The 17,272-nt window shown below is 41.9% G+C and overlaps 1 protein-coding gene across 2 annotated transcripts in view; it reads left to right on the top strand.

Annotated features, from left to right (window-relative positions):
- Positions 1-17,272, top strand: part of CYLD (CYLD lysine 63 deubiquitinase) — a 133,070-nt gene that overhangs the window by 54,694 nt on the left and 61,104 nt on the right. For both annotated transcript variants that reach the window (XM_040328703.1, XM_040328702.1), the window contains 3 exons: positions 787-892; positions 3,968-4,066; positions 9,440-9,556. In XM_040328703.1, coding sequence (XP_040184637.1) covers positions 787-892; positions 3,968-4,066; positions 9,440-9,556 — 322 coding nt within the window. The remainder of the gene's footprint in view (positions 1-786; positions 893-3,967; positions 4,067-9,439; positions 9,557-17,272) is intronic.

Genomic DNA, 17,272 nt, shown 5'->3' with positions numbered 1-17,272 from the left:
AAATGGGATCTTGCAAGTATCTGCCACTGGCAGTTACCTGTCATTGAGAGATACAGCTGTTCAGCTTCAACCCTCGCTTAAAAGGTCTACATCGGCTCCCACGGCTGTCAATCAGCCAATAGGGAGAGAAATGGGGCAGGGCCAGGCTGCGGCTCCGTGTCTGAATGGACACAGGGAGCTGTGGCTCAGCTCTGGAGCCCCCACAGCAAGCTGCTTGCTGTGGGGGCATTCAACAGGAGGAAGGGGCCAGGAGCTCCGAAGAGGGATCCGAGAAGAGGAGAATCTGGGCTGCTCGGTGGAAAACCACTACACAGAGCCGGTACGTATAACATGTTTGTTAATTTTTTACTTTTTTCATTTTTTAAGAAAATAAAAGTAGTTTTTCTTTTTAACAAAGACAATTTTTTTGGATTATATCAGCTCTTTTGTTGGGCTTTTTGAGCTAGTTATATTAACTATATAAGTATATTATATTTTTTTTGAGAAATGTGTAGTTGCCTTAATGTGTCTTTCACGGCTAGAAGTGGAAATTTTTAGCTGACCGTGATGTAAGCAATGTGAGGCTAGCTCAAAATAAACAGTTTCAGAATGGAAGTTTGTAATTTAGTTTTTTTTGTGGTGCCCAGTCCTAAATTAGACTACATTCACATTTCTCTATAAAGAGTTACTGTTAGAGACTAGGTTATTTGATTCTCTCCTTCTACTGCTGGATGCTGCCTTCTCGTTCTACTGCTGGATGTTTATTTGATATAAAGGTGGAACTGATGTTTTCTTTTGACTTTAAAGGACAATCCTATAGGAAATTGGGATGGAAGATATAATGGAATCCAGCTGTGTAGCTTTGCTAGTGTTGAAAGCACCCTTCTTCTACACATTAATGACATCATTCCAGGTAGGAATTTGGTCTTATTCTTTTCTGTATTGTATTAGTTTGATCACTTTTTTGCTGTTTTATATACTTAATTCAAAGTGTCAGATTTCTAAAATATATTGTGCATTACTTTTTACAACTTTGACAGTTATTATTCAAAAATATTTAGGCCCCTTTACCCAGGCGGGTCCGCCTGTCAGTTTTTTCAACCCGATTGGATCCTCCATTATTCTGTATGGAGCTGCGGATGTAAACAGACGTGTCTGTTTATACCCACCGACATCTGACCATACATAGAGGAGAGCGGGCTGTGTCTGTGTGCGCTCTGCATAAGCGGAGTAGATACCGACCAGCCTGCTCAGTGGGGATCAGTGGACAGATTCCCCGCTAAGCAGACGGAGTCCACCCTGTGTGCAAGGGGCCTTAGGGGCCCGCTCACACTAGAATGCAGTGCGGAAAAGCCACATTCCCGTGTGGCTTCCCACACCGCATTCCAATCCCACTGCACTTGCGATCTATTAAAGGAGTCAGTGCAAAGTTAATGCAGGTCGCAAACGTAGTGCGTTTGCCCGCACCGGATTACATGGTACAAAAGTACTACGCAAAGTGGTTGCCATGCATTTCAAAAAGTAGTGCATGCACTTCCTTTGGTGTGGTGCGGTGCAGTTTCAGCCCATTCAACATGAATAGGTCTGAAATTGCACTGCACAGAACTGCATGTGAATCGCACAGCAGTCCGGTACGATTTGCATGCTGTTCCTAGTGTGAATAGGCCCATTTAAACTATCTTAAACAAACAAAAATGATTGTCTAGTTGTACTACTTATTTACAGGGGGTCTGAAGGGAGTCAAAGTTCCAGAGAAGTTTGTGAGAGCTCAGGGTGCTGGGAAAACCCTATCTGGAGGTTAGGAGTGGGCCAGTACAGTGAGGTGTTGTGCCAAAAAGGTTAATTGAGCCTGAAGGACCTGTGATCTGAGGGACCAGTGCTGCTGAAGTGTAATTAGGTGGGCTAGCATTCCTCATTGTGTGTGGTTGCTGAAGAATAACCCCTGAGTGGGCAACCTTAATGAACTAAACTTTGTGTTTCAATAAAGGTTGCCCTTTATTTGTTCCTGTCTGACGTGGACTCGCTTAAAAACGCTCTCCACCTCTGAGTCGAATCACCCCTATATCAATATAATATAATATATATACATTATCTGACAAAGTGAGTACACCCCTCAAACGGAAGGTGGAAGAGCGCAAGGTCGCTCACGTCCACCAGCTCCATGATGTCGTCATGGAGGAGTGGAAGAGGACTCCAGTGGCAACCTGTGAAGCTCTGGTGACCTCCATGCCCAAGAGGGTTAAGGCAGTGCTGGAAAATAATGGTGGCCACACAAAATAAACAGACACTCGCCTGCTCCACGTTCCAGCACCGCCCCACCTGGAGCTCCGCTCCTTTCTCCCCCTCTCCGGCCGGCACCTCCATTCATAGCGTGGGTGCCCGGCCATGACAGCTTTCGGCTTCATGGCCGGGCACTCACTGCGCATGCGTGAGCGACACTGCGCTCTGAGTGGTCAGGAGTTTGCCTGGGACCTGTCACGTGTCCCAGGCGATCGCCTACAGGGAGGGGCTGCCAAAAGGCGATATGACGTATAGCCTAAGCATTCCCTGGGCGGAAGCAGGAAGTGGGACAGGAAGTCCCACTCCTACTAAAGCCCCCACTCCCCCCCAAAAAAATGACATGCTAAATGTGGCATGTAAGGGGGCAAGGAGTGGTTTAAGCGGAAGTTCCACTTTTGGGTGGAACTCCGTTTTAAGCCGACTGTGGATGGTTCCATCCTGGGGGGGGGGGGGGGGGGGAGGGGCGTTCAGCAGGAACTGTCTGAGATTCAAATCATGCATGGGCAGGCTGAATGTACCTAAGTTGATCAAATGATCCAGCCTGCCAGATTGTACATGTATTCATCACCAGTGGCTGTTATAACTGCTAGCAATAATAATAATGTGTTCTCTTGGTGGGGATGGCTTCCCCCACCTCACCTGGAGAACACTGTGGCTCAGCGGGATTGATTCCCCTTTCAGCTCTGTCTGTGGTTGCATGAAAGAAATGTGTCTTTGGCTGGCCTTACTCCCCAAAGTAGATAACTCTACCCCCTTTTTCTTATGCTATCTCTCCAACCTCCCAATATGAGCGACGGAAACTTCTATTTTCTCTTAGGCTGGCCATACATGGGACAACTTTCTTGTTCAATTTCTTTTAGATTTACTGTACTTCAACCATTTAGTGCAAGGCCCTGCCTGATTGCATACTAATTGAAAATGTTTAGGTATGACCTCCTAATATATGGTTTTGATAAATCTAAAAGAAAATTGTACAAGAAAATTGTATAATGTATGGCCAGCCTTAGTGTTACTTCTACTTCATTAAAGCGGATATCCAGCGAAAAAAAAATACTGCACCTGCTGACTTTTAAAATAAGGACTCTTACCTGTTCAGGGCGCCCACAATGTCCTCATCCGAAGCCGACCATCCCTCGGCTCCTGGCTGGAGGTGCCGCCATCTTCAGTAAGGGAATCATAAAGTTTAGCCTTCACAACCTGGGTTCCCTACTGCGCAAGTCGCACTGCGCGTCTCCACTGGTCCCTTCTGTCTTCTGGGACCTGTGTGTCTCCCAGAAGACAGTGGGGGGACGGAGGAGGACCATAGATGGCGATCTATCGCCGGAAGTGGGAGCAAAAGAAAGCTCTATTTGTGTGAAGAAAATGATATAAATTTCAAAAGCTGAAAATTGGCCTGGCCAGAAAGGGGGAAAAGTATTGAAGTGGTTAAATTGCACTTTTATAAAGCACAGTGGTGTGTTTTACCAATGTGCAATGTGCTCTACTTGCTTTGGGTAACTATACTTTTTTTAATTGATGGCTTTATTATATTGGCCAATGTTGTATAGAGTCCTGGTGCAAAGCAGCATCAGGCTATAGTGATGTCATTATTCCAGCTATAAAATGTAACTAGGTTGTTGGGGTTAAATAAGGCTTGAAAAGTTTAGACAGATTGGCTACCTGGCTCTTTGATTGTGTCCAATGCTGAAAATATCTCTCTTTATTGCAGAATCTGTAACCCAAGAAAGGAGGCCTTTAAAACTTGCCTTTACGTCAAGATGTGGAAGTGAAAAGAGCTTATCCAATCATAGCAAACCAAAGGTTACAGGTATCTGGAGTGTATCCTTACTAAACTAGATTATGGTGTGTACCTGAATATACTATGCGTTTCCTTTTCATCTTTGTGAAGATGTGTTTTGCATTCATTCAGATGACTTGAGGTTCATTTTGCTGTGCCCTTCATTTAGAGTTAGGATATTACTCAACCATTGCAGCACTCTTATGCCGCGTACACGATAATTTTTCAGGTTGTAAAAAACAACGTTTTTCAGGCTCTAGAAAAAACGACGTTTTTTTCAACCCGATCATTAAAACGGCCTTGCCTACACACGATCGTGAAAAAGAAATGCTCTAGCAAAGCGCGCTGACGTACAACACATACAATGGCACTATGAAGGGGAAGTTCAATGCGGATGACGCCACCCTTTGAGCTGCTTTAGCTGATTTTGTGTTAGTAAAAGACGATTCGCGCTTTTCTGTCTGTTACAGCGTGATGAATGTGCTTACTCCATTACGAATGGTAGTTTTACCAGAACGAGCGCTCCCGTCTCATAACTTGCTTCTGAGCATGTGCGGATTTTTCACGTCGTTAAAGCCCACACACGACCATTTTTTACAACCTTAAAAACGACAACGTTAAAAACGTCGTGAAAAAATAGAGCATGTTCGATTTTTTTTTTTGCCCATTTTTTTTAGAACCCGAAAAATGCTCTGAAGCCCACACACGATCGTTTTTAATGACAATAAAAAAACACCTCATTTTTTACAACCCGAAAAATGATCGTGTGTACGCGGCGTTAGGCCTCGTTCATAGTTACATAGTCAGGTTGAAAAAGATGCAAGTCCATCTAGTTCAACCAAAAAATAAATAAAATCAATGCAATCCCATATACACAATCCTTCACCCACAGTTGATCCAGAGGAAGGTGAAAAACCCCAGCAAAGCATGATTCAATTTGCTACAGCAGGGGAAAAAAAAAATTCTTTCCTGATCCCTTGAGAGGTAATCGGATTTGGGCACTGATGCCCATACACGGTGAATGCACGCTGTCTGCAGCTGAGACCGCTCGCCTGCATGCCTGTCATATTAGGATCAGCTGCTGCTTCCTCATAGACCTGAATGGGCTGCCTACATGCAAAACAGCTCCTTCAATGTGTATGGTCATCAGCGCTCGTGTGAACGAGGCCTTAGGCCGCGTACACACGATCGGTCAAAACCGATGAAAACGGACTGAAGGACCTTTTCATCGATCCAAACCGATCGTGTGTGGGCCCCATCGGTCAGTTAACCTTCGGTCAAAAAATTTAGAACTTGCTTTAAAATTGAACCGATGGACGCCTAACCGATAGGTCAAAACCGATGGTTGGTATGCAAAAGCATTGGTTAAAAATCCACGCGTGCTCAGTAACCAGTCAACGCATGCTTTGGAAGCATTGAACTTCGTTTTTTTCAGCACATCGTTGTGTTTTACCTCACCGCGTTCTGACACGATCAGTTTTTAACCTATGGTGTGTAGGCACATCAGACCATCAGTCAGCTTCATCGGTTAACTGATGACAACGCTCCTTCGGACCGTTCTCATCGGATAGACTGATCGTGTGAACGAGGCCTTAGCCATCTCAGAGGCCGTGTTACATCAGGTCTTATGTTTCAAACTGTCCGAGGCAAGACATAAGACAACTCCTACTTATGTCACGTTCACATTTGTTTCAAATACTGTATATCTAAAGCCAAAATGTTTCTTTCATTTTGGATACGGTTGGGTTTAAACCATTGTCAGTCTTTTGTCCTCTGGTGTCTAATTCGGGAGATTTGGCTTAACTTCACGTTCTGTAGATTCAGCAGGAAGTAGGAGAACATCTTTCCAATCTGGGGGATAATACCCTCTTAAAACTCGTACACACGATTGGATATCTGATGGAATCTAATCCGATGGATTTTTTAGACGGATATCCGATGAAGCTGATTTTCATCAGTCTTGCCTACACACCATCAGTCAAAAATGTCCGATTGAGTTCCACACATACAATTGGATTTTTCTATCAGTTTTTTATCCATAGGAAAAATTTAAAACATGTTCTATTTTTTTTTCACCGACTGAAAACAAACCGATAGGGCCCACTCACGATTAGTTTGTCCGATGAAAACAGTCCATCGGTCCATTTTCATTAGACAAACCGATTGTGTGTGTGTGTACAGGGCTTTAGTTGTCACATGTCATCTAGAGCTCACTAAATCGGTTTGCGGTTTTTTCTTTCTTTTCTTTCCGACATTTTATTTGCACTGAATGATCAGTTGCTGGTATGATCATATTGATGTGTGTTTAGCTACCATTAGGCTTTTAAATGAGCCTTACTCCGCTTTAATGCACGTTCAGAACAGGTTCCTCAATTTACTGATGGAATTACATTTGTAATAAAATCGTTTATTACAAATGTATTTATATGTGTTAAGGGTTAAATGGATAGTATGGCTGGTTTAAGCTCATTGTCTTATTAGAAAACAAACTGGGGTCCGTTTTACTAAAGTAGTCAAGGTTTTTCACCTAGCTAGAAATAAATCAACCCCAGAGGCTTTTACACAACCTTAAAATGGGATGTCTTTGCAGATGAAATCAATACTTCTGTTTTGTAGTCGATCTGTGTGAGCTCAGCACCAGAATATAAAAAAATCCATACCTTTGTATTCTAAAGTCAATTTGTAGGTTTTCTGCACTGTTCATTGAACTTCTCATGTGGTCTCTTCACATAGGGGTTGTATTTAAACATTTTCAAAATGTTTCCATTAAAACTGCATGTAAATTTGTTTTGTGCAAATGGGGCGAAATTGAAAGTCCTTGAGCTATATTGTCTGCGGACATGGGCGTCTGCTGACATTTTTTCGGGGGGGGGGGGGGGGGGCACGATTTGACAGGGAGGATACACAGTCGCATTTAACCCTTACTTCAAGCGCTAGCAGGGGTTAAAATCACCCCGCTACTGCTTGCGAGTTAATTCAGCTTCACCCCATGCCTCCCCATTCTGCACAGACCCCTCCATTCAGCACAGATGGACCCCCCTTCAGCACAGACCCCCCCATTCCACACAGACCCCTCCATTCAGCACAGACCCCTCTTCAGCACAGATGGACCCCCTTTAAGCACAGGTTTGTCTAAAGATCCGCTCACCTATCTGAATCTAGCCCACAGAGTCTTAAGGTGAGCTCCTGTCCGTTGCTGAAAAATGCTTACCCAGGGGCTCCTTTTCAGGGTGAACAGTCTGATCCCATGCAGGAAAACACCAGCCACAGCACATAGTTTGAACAAGCCCTAAATTAAGTCTGCAGACTGAGAATCTAGTAGACGCCCCAAGCACCTTCTCCCTTTGTTCTGTAAATTGACGTATGTTTTTTATATTCCAAAAAAGTTGAAATGCTATGTAAAATCTATAGAAAACTGAATGCAATGATTTGCAAATCTCAGAAACCCATATTTTATTCACAATAGAAAATATAAAACATATATGAAAAAAAATAAGGTAATTTTTAAATCGATTACAGCAACACGTATCAAAAAGGTTGGGACAGCATTTAAAAGCTGGCAAATGAAGTGGTACTAGCAGGAGAGCTGGAAGAACATTTTGAAACTAATTAGGTTAATTGGCAACAGATTAGTAACATGATTGGGTATAAAAACAGCATCTTAGAGAGTCGGAGTGTCTCAGAAATATCTCTCTCCCAAGTCCCATGGCTTTCAACCTGCTCTATAGCTCTGTTATCAGCCTGATAACTTCTGCCAAGTTCTCCGACACAGGAGTTAAAAGTAGCCTAAAATGTGTGTCTTGGGAGGTTGCTATAAATAGATTAGCAGGCAGCTTGCCTTCTCACCACAGAGCTCTGCACATTCCTTCCTTCCAATGTGGAGTGTTGAACAGGAAGAGATGTGTACTTTCTAAAGGATAAACTGTATGCGCTACGTACAGACTGCAGAGCTTAGTGGTGCGCTACGTACAGACTGCAGAGCTTAGTGGTGCGCTACGTACAGACTGCAGAGCTTAGTGGTGCGCTACGTACAGACTGCAGAGCTTAGTGGTGCGCTACGTACAGACTGCAGAGCTTAGTGGTGCGCTACGTACAGACTGCAGGGTTGAGAGGTGTGCTATGTTCCAAGTGCAGGGTTGAGAGGTTTGCTATGTACAGAGTATTAGAATCAGTATTTAGTTATATGATAAGAGTGTTTCATTTCCTGCATTTAGATAACAGTATCACTTTTACACAGCGCTTTTTTTACTGATTACACAGATTCACGTATTTCACTTCTAGTCTCTAAGGGAGCTGACAATCTAATGCTAGGTGCCTGGCTAGTCCTAAGTCTTAGGCCCCGTACACACCATAGAATACATCCGCAGATAAATCCCATCAAATGGGTTTGAGCGGATAGATCCTATGGTGTGTACACGCCAGCGGATCTTTATCTGCGGATATATCTCCCCTGGGATGGATTCCAGCAGATCGGATATTCGCTGACATGCTGAACAAATCCATCTGCTGGAATCCATCCCAACGGATGGATCCGCTCGTCTGTACAGACTCACCGGATCCATCCGTCCAAAGGGATTCCCCGCACGCGTCGTAATGATTTGACGCATGCGTGGAATTCCTTATATGACAGCGTCGCGCCCGTCGCCGCGTCATAATCGCGGCGACGGCGCGACACGTCATCGCCAGAGGATTTCCGCGCGGATTTCAATGCGATGGTGAGTACACTCCATCGCATAGAAATCTGCGGAAATCTTTGAGAGGATTTATCCGTGGAAACGGTCTGCTGGACCGTATCCGCGGATAAATTCTCTCGTGTGTATGGGGCCTTAGGCTTAAGTGCTCTTTAAAGCTAGACTTATGCATTGGTTCTCAGAGCTGAACAAAATAAATCTGGTGATTATACAACGTGGATAAAGGAGTCTCCCCATGCTGGCTATTGTATACAGACAGCCACAGCACTCGCGGCTTTCTGAATACCAGCCTGCTGGAATACAGTCATTAATCAACTGATAATTTTTCACCCGGTTTTTATAGAGTCAGCTGGTACCAACAGGGCCACCCACAGCTGAAAACAGTAGGAATCAGCTGAAATTTGAGTAGCATATGGCCATCTATAGTCACTTAGCCAGAAAACATGTAGCCACCTAATTGTAAAATCAAAACTCGGTTGTTACTGGTCAGTGATTTGGGAATTATTGAAGCCACTAAGCCTGCATGACAACCAAACATTTTCAGTAGTGTAGATTAGAAGTGGCTGACTGCCTCGCTTTAAAAGAAAACCTGTATTAAGGGAAATATGTAGTGGAATAGACAAATTACGTCTTTCAAAAAGCGGCTCATAATAATATTTTACACTTTCAAAGCTGATTCTCTGGGACATACCTTTAATCTTTTCTGTTTCAGGATCTACCTCTGAATCAGGAAGCAGGAACCGTTCAGAATTTTTTTACACTTTAAATGGTAGCTCGATTGAAACTCCACACCAACCGAAGAGCAAATCTAATTGGTATATGGAAGAAGGTACATTGCTTACTATACTTCTTTTGGGATATACTCATGGGGTTTTAAAGGACCATGTTTGATGTGGTCCCTTAAAAATGTCATATAGTTTAGCTCTCTAACTTTTTTAATTAAATAAGTAAGTGCACATTCATGCATTTTTTAGAGATGATGAACACATTGGCAAAATAATGACGGGCCAAATTTGTAAGTTATACTGTGTATTGATCTGATTGCAGGTTGTTGTAGCATGCAGTATAAGGCCTCATGCATACAGGATGTTTTGAAAACTTTCCAAGAAGATTTTCCTCCTGGCAGCAGTGTTTTGGCAGAAAAATGCCTGATGCTTGTAAAAGTGTCTAACGATTTTACAAGCGTTTAGGCGTGTTTACAGGCATCAAGTGCTTGGGCATTAATTTGATTGCCCAGAACAATTATTTTTTACATTGAAATGCATTAGGGTCACTAAAGGAAAACATTTTTTTTGCTGAAATGACTGTTTACAGGGTATATAGACATAAAAGTTAACTGATTCCTTTTAAAAATGATTAAAAATAGATTAAATTCAATCATATAATGTGCCCACAGTTTCACTTTCGTTTTTAAACTGGTTTCATGTTTCTGTGAAGTAAAGAGACCCACAGAACAAAAACAATCAAATCCAGGGCAGTGTTTTGTTTTTAAAATGAATCTGATTGGTTCTGTTAAGTTTTAGACACACAGTAATGACAGCTTAGACCATCGTGAAAAGCTCCCAGTACTGTGGTTATAAGGAGCCAGACAAGCAGGAAGTGTGGAGATCAGAGCAGAATTACAGCAACATCAAAGCAAAAACGAGCAATGAGGACATGAAACCAGTACTGCAGTAAGGTAAAGGAAGCTATTTAGCTAAAAAAAAAAATTCCTTTAGTGATCCTTTAAAAAGTGCTAAACATGCCTAGCGTTACCACACGTTTTAGATGCGCTTACAAGCTTCAAGCATTTATTTCTGCCAAAGCGCTGCTGATCCTGGATGCACTAGCAGTGTTTTTTTTCTTTTCCTGCTTCTAAACTCTCCTAGCACCAAAGGCCTCTAAAATTCTGTGTGCATGGACACATAGGCTAACATAGAGGGGTGTTTGGAATCAGGAAAACACCTGATGCCCCCTAAAAGCGGCAGGACAAATGTGTGCATGAGGCTTTAAACAGAATAAATGTATACCTTGCTGATGCTTGTGTGTAGAAACCCTAAGATTTATGTACCATTTTACAAATAGATGCCATTCTCAGTTCTCTTTGGATGTGCAGTAGTTTTGGGTAATCTTGTTTCTCTGAACATTTACCATTTTTATTAAAGATCCAGTCTAGGCAAACTGCTAAATACAGAGATGAAATACCTTTTGTGAGAGCTTTAAAGGAGCCAAAAACCGTTCATCCAGTCCCAAGCTCTGCACAGTTCTGCCACACAGTGGGCAGGGAGGGAACCTGATCATTCTCTGTTGCAGTTTCACTTGCAGGTCTCCTCCCCACACTAGACAAGACAGTGAAAAGAGAAGAAACGCTCTGATGAGCCCATATTTTTCCTTTTAGCTTTAGCTGCTTTAAGAAGATTTTTCTATAAACAGCTAGACTCACACAATGCAGTAATCATGTTATTCATACATAATGATTTATGTATTATGCCGCATACACACCATCACTTTATGTGATGAAAAAAAACGACATTTTCTGTGAAGTAAAAAACAAAGTTTTTGAAACTTCAATTTTCAAAGACGAAGTTGCCTACACACCATCGTTTTTTTTACAATGCTCTAGCAAAGCGAGGTTACGTTCACCACATTTTTCCATTGAAGCTCGCTTCATAACTAGCTTCTGGGCATGCGCGGGTGTAAAAACGTAGTTTTAAACATTGTTTTTTGCTACACAGGTCAATTTCTGTGAAGTAAAAAACGACGTTTTGAAAAACGACACATAAAATTGAAGCATGCTTCATTTTTTTTTTGTCGTTTTTCACAAGACATAAAACAACGTTTTCCCCCACACACCGTCATTTAAAGTGACGTTTTTAAAAACGTTGTTTTTTTGCATACAGTTTAGCTGCATGCAGGGTCACCTTTTTGTTCCCTTTTTGTTTCCATCTGCAGCTAAACCCGCTTAGTGTTTATCAGCAGAAAAATATATGTTTTCCCCCTTTTCATCCTGAAATGTTTTTGTTAACTCTCATGTTTGTTCACATTCATCCACATGTTGGTATTCATTCTTTGAAGACGTCGTCTAACAATATTTAGTAGGCTTCCATTGACACTCTGGTAAACGTATACAATTTATCGGGCAAGGTTCTCATTTCCTCATACATCAGGTACAAATATCCCCTAGTTCGTTTTATGGATGTTAGTGGAAGTACCCATCTTCGCTTCGTTTGCCTCTCTTTCTGCCTCAGGGCCAATTCACACCAAAACAATGTGGTGCGGGAAAGGCACATTCCGTGCGAAAACCACACTGCGGGTTTTCCTTTTACAAAAAGTTTTTTATTAATATGGAAGGTTACAATACATGTTAGGCTAAATGAAACTAAATGCAAGAGAAAAAAAAAACTGTTCTAGTCCCATACGTCCAACAGGGAACAATCAAATGACATCGTTTGAAGAATCCAAGAGATCCAAATTGCATTGCAGAGACCATGGGAGCAAGAGTGTCCCAACATAGGACTAGGCATGACTAAATTTAAAGCAATTGTCATAGAAACATATATTTTTAAGAGGAAATGGAATATAAAAATAAAGGAAAATTATCATCATAACCATTTCTACCAGGGCAAAGCCTGGCGGCCTAATAGAATTATAAAGTGGATGCATTGAACAAATCTAATAGGATAAGAAAAAAAAAAGGAAATCTAGAATGAGGAAATGGAGAAAAAAAAGGGAAGGAGAGAGGGGAAGAGTCCACGGGGGGCCTGGGCCCGAAAAGCGATACATTTAAAGAGAAGTGTATTATCAAACCTAGAAGGTTGAACATATGTGACCCACCGTGCCAGAGCCGAAAAAAATTACCATAATGTCATTCATGCAATTCTTAACCGATTTAACCTCCTCAAAACTTAGTACAGACGTCTTCCATGCCCTCGCAACGGTTAACTTAGTTGCAGTAAAAAAGATGCAGAGCCAGTTGATGCTCCAGACGAAGCAATTCAGCAATCGGTTTACCAAGAAGAGCTTTGTAGGGATCCTTCTTGAGATTAACACACAATATATATTGCAAAGAGTGTAAACTCTGACCCATAACCTGCAAATCTTTGGACATGACCTCCAAATGTGTGCCATAGTTCCCTCCTGTGAACATCCCCTGAAACAAAGAGAAGAATGAGTTTGGATAAAACAGGCCAGTCTAACCGGCTTATAGTACCATCTGTATAGAACTTTATAAGCATTTACTAATATGATAACGTTTTTTGAGCATTTCGAAAGTGCAGCCATGATTTGCCAATCCTCTGGATCCAGCTGCTTCCCCAACTCCCTTTCCCATTGGAGATGATAAGGTCTCAGTGGAGGCTTTTTAGAGGAGATTATTGATGAATAGATTAGCGAGATAAGTCCCGGGGATTGTGGACGGGCTCTGCAAAGGCTCTCAAAGGGGGTCAAAGTATACAGAGTATATTGAGATTTTATAAACTATTGAAGTACATGTCGGATTTGCAGGTAACTATAGTATTCTCATAAGGGAATTTTGTGAGAAGATCGTAGGGGCATCAAATGTTAGTATCCTAGTGGAGGTAAACGGAGAATGAATTTCGAGAAACCCATTGCGACCCACCGTGAGAATTGTGCTGGGTTTTCACACCCTGGGGAAAATAATGGCCAATTGATAAGATGAAGTAGGGGGAGATGGGGGGGGGGATTAAGCCCACAGAGTCCCACAGTCGAAGGGAGTGGGCAAGACACGGTCCTAACATGGTCGGATGATGAATAGAAGGGCTTCAAGGCCGGGAAGAGATGGGTATAGGGTGATAATCCAGAATATCAATAGTGGCCCAATATGACAGTTGGTATGTTTCATGAAGGTGGGCTAATGGGGCAATATTTGCTGCTGTATAATAGGCCTGTAATTTAGGCAGGCATATGAAACCTGTTTATTAACTCGGGGTTGGGAGGATCCCCAGACAGACTTCAATAGTCTACGTTGATGTATGCATAAAAAATGTGAGATAAGACATACAGGCAGCTATCCTTTCAAACCAGGACAGTGGGGAATGAGTCCAGGAGGACAGCATATCAGTCTCCTGAATAAAGGTGAAAAATTGGCCTGGTACAGTCATACTTTGGGGTAATGCATATTCCCAAATAGGGCAAAGAGGTGAGCCAGTGGAATGGGAAAGCTTCTTTTAAGGTGGCCAACTCAGAGGGGGAAAGATTAACTGACATTGCCTTAGATTTAGAAGATTTTTAAAGCGTGACATTTTGGGGTATCTATTTACTCGGCGTAATATCATCTTTCACATTATGCAAAAAGATTGGGCTAACTTTAGGTTTTTTTTTTTTTTTAATGCATGAAACTGTCCCCCCCTCCCCCCAAAAAAAAAACATAAAAAAATTACTGAGCAAATACCGTGCAAAATAAAAACGACCACCATTTTATTCCCCCGCGTCTCTGCTAAAAAAACATATATAATGTTTGGGGGTTCTGAGTAATTTTGTAGGAAAAAAAAATATGATTTTTACATGTAGGAGAGAAGTGTTAGAATTGGCCTGGTAGGCAAGTGGTTAAATGATGACTTCATTTATTAAGGGGAAAAAAGTTGTCTAAGCCTTCCTGGCCTTATGTGAAAAATGAATTGCCCCCTAAACCCAATAACCACTTGTGTCACTCTTGAGTCTTTTTCACATGGCTGTGGAGGAACTTTGGCTAACTCTTTGCAGAATTGTTTTAGTTCAGCCACATTGGAGGCTTTTTAGAGCATGAACAGCCTGTTTAAGGTCATGCCACAGAATCTAGATCATCTGGACTTTGACTAGGCCACTCCAAAACCTTTTGCTTTGTTTTTTTTTAAACCATTCAGAGGTGGACTTGCTAGTGTGTTTCAGATCACTGTCCTGCTGTATAAACCCAACTGCGTTTGAGTTTGAGATCACAAACTGATGGCTTGATATTCTTCTTAGAATTAAAAGCGCATAACTCATGGGTCCATCAATTATGGCAAGTCTTCCAGGTCCTTAAGCTGCCAAGCAGCACCAGACCATCACACTACCACCACCATGTCAGACTGTTGGTATGATGTTCTTTTTATGAAATGCTGTGTTTTACACCAGATGAAAAGGGTGTGCACACCTTTCAAAAGGTTAAACTTTTGTGTCATCGGTCCACAGAATATTTGCCCAAAAGTCTTGGGGATAACCGAGGAGTTTCTTGGCAAATGTGAGACGAGCCCTTGTGTTCTTTTTGGTCACCAGGGTTTTTACCTTGGAACTCTCCCATGGATGCCATTTTTGCCCAGTCTCTTTCTTATTGTTGAATCATGAACACTAACCTTAACTGAGTCAAGTGAGGCCTGCAGTTCTTTAGATGTTCGGAGTTCTTTTATGACCTCCTGGGTGAGTCAATGTTGTGCTCTTGGCGTAATTTTGTTAAGGTTCATTACTGTTCCAAGTTTTCTCCATTTGTGGATAATGGCTCTCAAGGTAGCCTTAAGCCGTGTACACACGACCATTTTTCATGACTTGAAAAATGACATTTTTTATAATGGTCATTAAAAAATTATCGTGTGTAGGATCCAGAGCATTTTTATCAACGTGAAAATGGGCATTAAAAATTTTGAACATGCTCTAATTTTTCTCGTCGTTTTTTACGTTGTGAAAAACGGTTGTGTGTAGGCTTTAACGACGAGGAAAAAATGCGCCTGCTCAGAAGAAAGTTATGAGACGGGAGCACTCGTTCTGGTAAAACTAGCGTTTTGTAATGGAGACAGCACATTCGTCACGCTGTAACAGACTGAAAAGCACGAAGACTGAAAAGCGAGAATCGTCTCTCAACAAACTTTTACTAACACAAAATCAGCAAAAGCAGCCCAAAGGGTGGCGCCATCTGAATGGAACTTCCCCTTTATAGTGCCGTCGTACGTGTTGTACGTCACCGCACTTTGCTCGAGCATTTTTTTTTTCACAATCGTGTGTATGCAAGGCAGGCTTCACAAGAATCACGTCGAGAAAAACATTTTTTTTTAGGACATTAAAAAACATTAGAAATGGCTTTGTAGCCCTTTCCAGACTGATACATGTCAATTAATTTGTTTCTCATTTGTACAGTGCTTTGAAAAAATACACACCATGCATGATATTGTTGTCTGATGGGCATGACTCTTTACACTGAGCATATGAGTACATACAATGCCTCGAAAAAGTATTAATACCCCTTGAAATGTTCCACATTTTGTCATGTTACAACCAAAAACGTAAATGTATTTTATTGGGATTTTATGTGATAGACCAACACAAAGTGGCACATAATTGTGAAATGGAAGGAAAACGATAAATGGTTTTCATTTTTTTTTTTTTTTTTACAAAAAGTGTGGCGTGCATTTGTATTCAGCCCCCCTGAGTTAATACTTTGTAGAACCACCTTTCACTGCAATTACAGCTGCAAGTCTTTTTTTGGTATGTCTTTAACAGCTTTGCACATCTAGAGAGTGATATTTTTGCCCATTCTTTGCAAAATAGCTCAAACTCTGTCAGATTGGATGGAGAGTGTCTGTGAACAGCAATTTTCAAGTCTGACACAGATTCTCAATTGGATTTAGGTCTGGACTTTGACTGGGCCATTCTAACACATGAATATGCTTTGATCTATACAATTCCATTTTAGCGATGGCTGTATGTTTAGGGTCATTGTCCTGCTGAAGGGTGAATCTCCACCCTAGTCTCTCAAGTATTTTGCAGACTATAACAGGTTTTCTTCTAAGATTGCCCTGTATTTGGCTCCATCCATTTTCCCATCAACTCTGACCAGCTTCCCTGTCTCTGCTGAAGGAAAGCATCCCCACAACATGATGCTGCCACCGCGCTTCATGGTGGGGATGGTGTGTTCAGGGTGATGTGCAGTGTTCATTTTCCACCACACATAGCGTTTTTTACTTTTAGGCTAAAAAGTTAAATTTTGGTCTCATCTGACCAGAGCACCTTCTTCTACATGCTGTGTTCCCCACGTGGCTTCTCACAAACTGCAATTGGTACTTGTTATGGCTTTCTTTCAACATTGGCTTTCTTCTTGCCACTCTTCCATACAAGACAGCTTTGTGGACTGCACGTTGTCCTGTGGACGAATTCTCCCACCTGAGCTGGGAATCTCTGCAGCTCCTCCAGAGTTATCATGGTCCACTTGGCTGCTTCTCTGTTTAATGCTCTTCTTGCACAGCTTGTCAGTTTAGGTAGATGGTCATGCCTTAATAGGTTTGCAGTTGTGCCATACTCTTTCCATTTTTGACTGATGTATTGAACAGTGCTCCTCCGTGAGATGTTCAAAGCTTGGGGAATTATTTTATAACCTAACACCACTTTAAACTTCTCCACAACTTTATTCCTGACCTGTCTGGTGTATTCCTTGGCCTTCATTATGCTGTTTGTTCACTAAGGTTATCTAACAAACCTCTGAGGGCTACACAGAACAGGTGTATTTATACTGAGATTAAATTACACACAGGTGGACTTTATTAACTAATTAGGTGATTCCTGAAGGCAATTGGTTCCACCAGATCAGTGGTTCTAAACTCCT

Source organism: Rana temporaria, chromosome 11, assembly GCF_905171775.1.
Source record: "Rana temporaria chromosome 11, aRanTem1.1, whole genome shotgun sequence".
Lineage (NCBI taxonomy): Eukaryota > Metazoa > Chordata > Amphibia > Anura > Ranidae > Rana > Rana temporaria.
The sequence above is the reverse complement of the archived record's forward strand: the minus strand, read 5'-3'. Positions and strand labels throughout refer to the sequence as shown.